Source organism: Echinops telfairi, unplaced genomic scaffold, assembly GCF_000313985.2.
Source record: "Echinops telfairi isolate 266 unplaced genomic scaffold, ASM31398v2 ScPeMD7_7469;HRSCAF=8507_1, whole genome shotgun sequence".
NCBI lineage: Eukaryota > Metazoa > Chordata > Mammalia > Afrosoricida > Tenrecidae > Echinops > Echinops telfairi.
The window spans coordinates 74,446,790-74,452,405 of record NW_022111373.1 but is presented as its reverse complement, the minus strand read 5'-3'; the positions used below and the strand labels follow the sequence as shown (position 1 = coordinate 74,452,405).

Here is a 5,616-nt window from a genome sequence, read left to right as displayed (position 1 = left end):
GTTGTTGGTTTCTGTTGGCTGAGATTTTGTTGAGAATGTTTCCATCTATGTTCATATGTATCCCCCAATCCCACTGCCTTCAAGTTGCTCCCAACATATAGCAACCTTCTATAGGGCTTCCGGGCTTTTAATCTTTAAGGGACCAGGATAGTTTCCCCTGTAACTTGCCAAAATTTATTTTTGTGTGGCTGATTTACTAATATGTCATATGTATTAGGTATTCTGTTATTGAGTTAGTGAAGACAACTCTTTATTGATTTCTTTATATAGAATGCTATATTTATGAGCTTAAGTTTATCTTCAAATTCATTTTTAATGATTTTGTAATGAACATTAAAGGTAAATCTTTGTTTTATGAAACTGTAGTTATTAAGGATAATGAATCTAGAATCGTTTTGATAGCTATTTTTATGTATGCTTTAGGCATCTGCATTCAATAGGAGTTTTAGTTACTATTTTTAATATATTAAGTTAAGCCCTATGAAACTGCTGTTTCTGTAAGTAAAAACTGTTCAGTTCAAATAATGACATTTTCATGTGATTCAAATTAGTTAAGTAATTCTCCACAGTAAGAAAACCGAGCAGATTCATGTTGTTGTTGTTAAGTGCCACGGAGTTGGTGTGAACACATAGCAACGTCTGTGCAACACGGCCCTCTGTGCCGTCTTCACAACGCTCTTCTCTGAGCCGCTCTGTCAGTCCGTATCAAGGGCCGCCTTTTTTGTTGACTTTGTGAAGTATGCTTTTCATTCTTAGTTTTATTTCATTATCTTCAGAAAGCATTATCAGTCCTAAAAGAAACAAACATTTTCTATGTTTGAATGAATTTGGCCTTTCTATTCATCTTTTTTCCCCATTAATTGTATTTCATTTCACATGACTAGATTTTACTGTTTTCTTGACTTTGAAAGGAAAATCAACTATATTATGATCCTTCCACTGGGATTTATTACTATTGTGATGTGGAAAGTGGTCGATACCAGTTTCATTCTCGAGTAGATCTTCAACCATATCAGACTTCTAGCACAAAACAAAGTAAAGATAAAAAATTGAAGAAGAAAAGAAAAGATCCAGATTCTACACCAAGTGAAGAAAAGGTAATGAATGCCTTTATCATTTATTTTTTTAAGTTATATAATGGTGATAGCATGATACATCCAAAAACTTTGATGAAGCTAAAAATCATTTGGTAAATCTGTACTTCAAATCATTAAACAGTATAGCATAATCCTTATAAGTCAAAGAGATTGTAGATGAGACAAACATGGACTTGCTCACAAATTCTCAGCCTCTCGAACTAGAAGGCACTTAATACTTGAAAGATAATTTTAGGGCAGGTAATATCTGATTGTATAATTTGGAAGAAAAGCATGATCCTGAACCGAGAAGTTGAAATCCATGCACAATTAACAAAAAAGAAAAATAATTTGTAAATAGAGTTACAGAAAGATTCAACTTTCTTAGTTAGGATGAGTCATTTCTTGCCTGCTAAAAACCAACTGCCATGGAATCAACTCTGGTTCATTGCAGCCCTATGTGTGTCAGAGCAGAGAACTGTGCTGAATAGGGTTTTCAATGGCTGGGGTGGTTTTTTAAAATAATTTTATTGGAGGCTCTTACATCGCTTACAGCATTCCATATATCAATTGTGTCAAACATATTTTTAAATATCTTGCCATCATTTTCAAATATTTTTCTGTTCATTTCCTCCCCTCTCTCCCCCCTCCCACCCTCGTGAATCCTTGATCAATTATATATTGTTATGAATGGCTGATTTCTTAAAAGTAGATCATCAGGCCTTTCTTTCAAGGCCTATTGGTAGACTCCAGCTTCCAACTTTTTAGTTAGCAGCCCAAGGGAGTTAATCATCTTCCCTACCACCCAAGATGACTATTATTAGCAAGCTTAAAAAAAATTGCTAGCAAACAAGGAATGAGATAATATTGGTAGATTCTTTTTGAAAATGTAATTAGAAATGATCAGTTCTAGCAACTTACTATTTTTTCATACAAACAAAAATATTTGCATAATGATGCAGCAATATTTATAAGAACATAGTATTGAGAAAAATATTAAGATTTAAGTTGCCAGCAAGTTAGTGGTTGCAATCATTAGTGTCATTAAATATAATTATAAAAGGATTATGTAGCCCTTAAAAATTATAGTTTTAAAGAATGAAAAATTTAAAAAATACTTATGATAGCAAAGTTAAATTTAAATAAGTAATTTGTAAAAAAATGTTATCCGTGTTCTAGTTCTGCTCCCAGGTATAAGGATGGTGGTATATAGGCTGGAAACTATTTTGTGAATTGTGGCAATTGTTTGATACTTTACTCTTTAATTTTGTCTCTTTTATTTTGTTTAATACATTTTTTTCTATTCTGTTTATCTTTTCACTGACAATATTTAGAAATTGAGTAGTATCTGACTAAAATACTAAACAAGGTTTTTTGTTTGCTTATAATGACTCACATTTAGTGCTAGTGATGGAGTTGTTGGTTTGAAAGGATAGGTTGGTACGTGCTTCTCCTGAGCAATGAGAAGAGAATACCTAAAGCCAAAGTCACGCCATCGAGTTGATGCTGACTCATCGCAACCATGGGTCCTCATGACCATTGCTGCCGAAATAGAGAATAAAAGTTGAAATTGTTAGTTAACTAGTTCCCGTTTCTGCTCATTTTTAACGCTTTCCTGCTGAAAATAGGTGACCTGGGTACTCAAGAAAAATCCTGATGGAATTTTGAGAATTCTTCAAGGGTCCTTAAAGGTGGTGCTTTGAAGAATGAGAGACCATATGGGCCATCCTCATTTTCTGTCCCCACACCTTCCCCCACCCCCAGTATGTTTTGGTGCCTGCCTTTTTAAAGGAGGAGAATCTGTGGAGGAGAGGAGTATAGTAGAGATTAGAAAAATACCTTAATCTGTACAGCTGTGTCTCGGTGTCCACATGTATGCACCCCTGCTTTTTAATCTCTTTTAATGACTGTTTAACATTCTAGACTGGCATATACTGTTTGAAGAATAGTCCTATGGCAGTTTGACCAATTTATATCTTGTCCAATGAACATTAATAATAACAAAATTTTCAAGATTAGAAACTACTTTCAGTGTACTTACATAGATAGGACTTTGTTGTTGTTGCTATTATCCATGGTGGTTTGTAAGCTCCTTGTAGTTTTTCAACTCCTTGCCCTTGTTCTTGTCCTTGATGTGTTTGTAGTGCTAGAAACAAATAGTTTATCACACTGTAACTGTTCAGCCAATCTCCAAACTGAATGTATGCTGCTGTTAAATGTGTGTCTAAGATGTTGCCATATCTCATAAAATAGCAAAGAACTTATAAATGTATTTTGTCATGCTGCTTTCACCTATAAAGGAAATTCAGAGTATGTTACAGATCAAAGATAAAAGAGAAAAATAATTTCCTTGCCTGCTCTAAGTTTAAAATAATAGACTTGTTTGGTATAAAACATTTAAAACAATACATATATAATAAAAAAGCTGTACAAAAATTGAATATAAACTATCTCATTTGTTTAAAATTGATTACATGTTAAAATGATATTTTGTTTATACTGGGTTAGATAAAATATTGAAATTAAATTTCATTTCTTTTTACTTTTTTAAGCTAGCTATGAGAAAATTTATAGTCACAAATAGGGCTCATGTTTTTAGTGGACAGCATCTGTCTAGGTTTCATGAGTCATGATGTGGGATTAGACTAGGGTTATTGGTCTGTTGAAAATAGATGAGAACATATTTGGCATAGATTGTGGTTCCATGTGGTTATTAAGGATCATTACAGGATTTTTTATTTGCACTATCAGGGTCTGGTAATAACATCTAGCAAGAGAGGGAGCTGGATGAGGAAAGAGGACACGAATGTTAACTATTAGTTTTGAGTTTGAGGAAATTCATAGATTGTATCTTGGTAGAAGGTGATGACTGTACACACAGATTTGGGCATTACCAGCATGTAAGTGCTAGCTGAAACAGAAAATGTTGAGATATGTGAGAGTGTTAAGAGGCAAATGAAAGGGTGATGGTGAAGCTAAGAAAACACATTTAAGGACCAAGAGTGAAGGATATCTTTGAACTGATTGTACTATCCTGCCAAATATTGTTTAAGAAATAATTTCTAGGGAAAATTAGCATATTGATGAAGTTCACTGAAAAGGAAATTTGTAAGGATAGGAAGTCAACTAGATTTTTAATTCTTTTTTTAAAATCATTTTATTGGGGGCTCTTCAAGCTCTTATCACAATACGTACATCCATTGTGTCAAGCACATTTGCACATATGTTGCCATCATCTGTTTCAAAACATTGTCTTCTACTTGAACCCTTGGTATCAGCTTATTTCCCCTCCTCAAGAACCCTTGATAATTTATTAATTTTTATGTGATTTTTAATTCTCATAACTCCTGGACTAAAATATCAAAGTATATATGTCATTTTGTTCTCTGCCCATGTTTATTTCTCTAGCCCCTCTCAAGGAAGCAAACATTCTGATTTAGTGGAAAGAATGTTGGACTGAGGCCAGGAGACCCAAGTTTCAGTTGTACTTAATTAGGTGTGTTACCTGGGTAATTCCATTTACCTCTCTGTTACTTAATATTCTTGATGTGTAGAGCAGTGGTTCTCAACCTTCCTAATGGTTCTCAACCTTCCTAATACCGCGACCCTTTCATACAGTTCCTTATGTTGTGGTGACCCCCAACCATAAAATTATTTTCGTTGCTACTTCATAACTGTAATTTTGCTACTGTTATGAATCGTAATGTAAATATTTGATATGCAGGATGTATTTTCATTGTTACTACTGGAGCATAATTAAACATAATAAAATCACAGTAACTAATCACAAAACAATATGTGATTATATATTGTGAAATATTTACGTGTTTTCCAATGGTCTTAGGCAACCCTTATGAAAGGGTCATTTGACTCCCAAAGGGGTCACAACCCACAGGTTGAGAACCGCTGGTGTAGAGTGAAGTCTGTGGGCTAGGTAGGGATTCTTCAGAATTTTTATGAAATGAACACCTGCTCCTTATCAAATGAATTCTTCACCTAGATCCCCAGAGTATAAAGCTAGAGATACTTCACTGGCTGTAGTGCCTTATGCAGTGAAATGCTACTCATAACCCCTCCCCTTCTAAAACACTTGTAACCCAGGGCATTAAGCGACACACTAATTAGACTACAGGAAGCCCTATGACACTATGGGTTAGGCATTGGGCTGTAAACCACCAGACAGTGGTTCAGACCCACCAGCCATTCCAAAGGACAATGATGAGGCTATCTGCTTCTCTAAAGTTACATAGCTTCAAAAATAATAAAATATTTTAAAGGTTAATAGTCTCCAAGGCGCTCTGTAGGGTCACTGTGAGTTGGAATGAATTGGATGGCCGTAAGCTTGTTTTAACTAGACTACATAACCTCTAGAGGACTTTTGCTATACAATTAGACTTACATCCTACTTTCCTGCCATCTGAAAGCAGTATGACTGAGCATGTTCTTTGAGTTTCATGGTGGTAGATTTAGATTATACATCCAAGCTATCATTTTTGTTGTTTTCCTCTGTAATAAACAATTCAGAATAGCTAGCCATTGT

The 5,616-nt window shown here is 34.5% G+C and overlaps 1 protein-coding gene across 1 annotated transcript in view; it reads left to right on the top strand.

Annotated features, from left to right (window-relative positions):
• Positions 1 to 5,616, top strand: part of AGGF1 (angiogenic factor with G-patch and FHA domains 1) — a 42,977-nt gene that overhangs the window by 12,492 nt on the left and 24,869 nt on the right. The window contains exon 3 of the mRNA XM_045285216.1: positions 912 to 1,097. Within this exon, the coding sequence (XP_045141151.1) occupies positions 912 to 1,097 (186 nt within the window). The remainder of the gene's footprint in view (positions 1 to 911; positions 1,098 to 5,616) is intronic.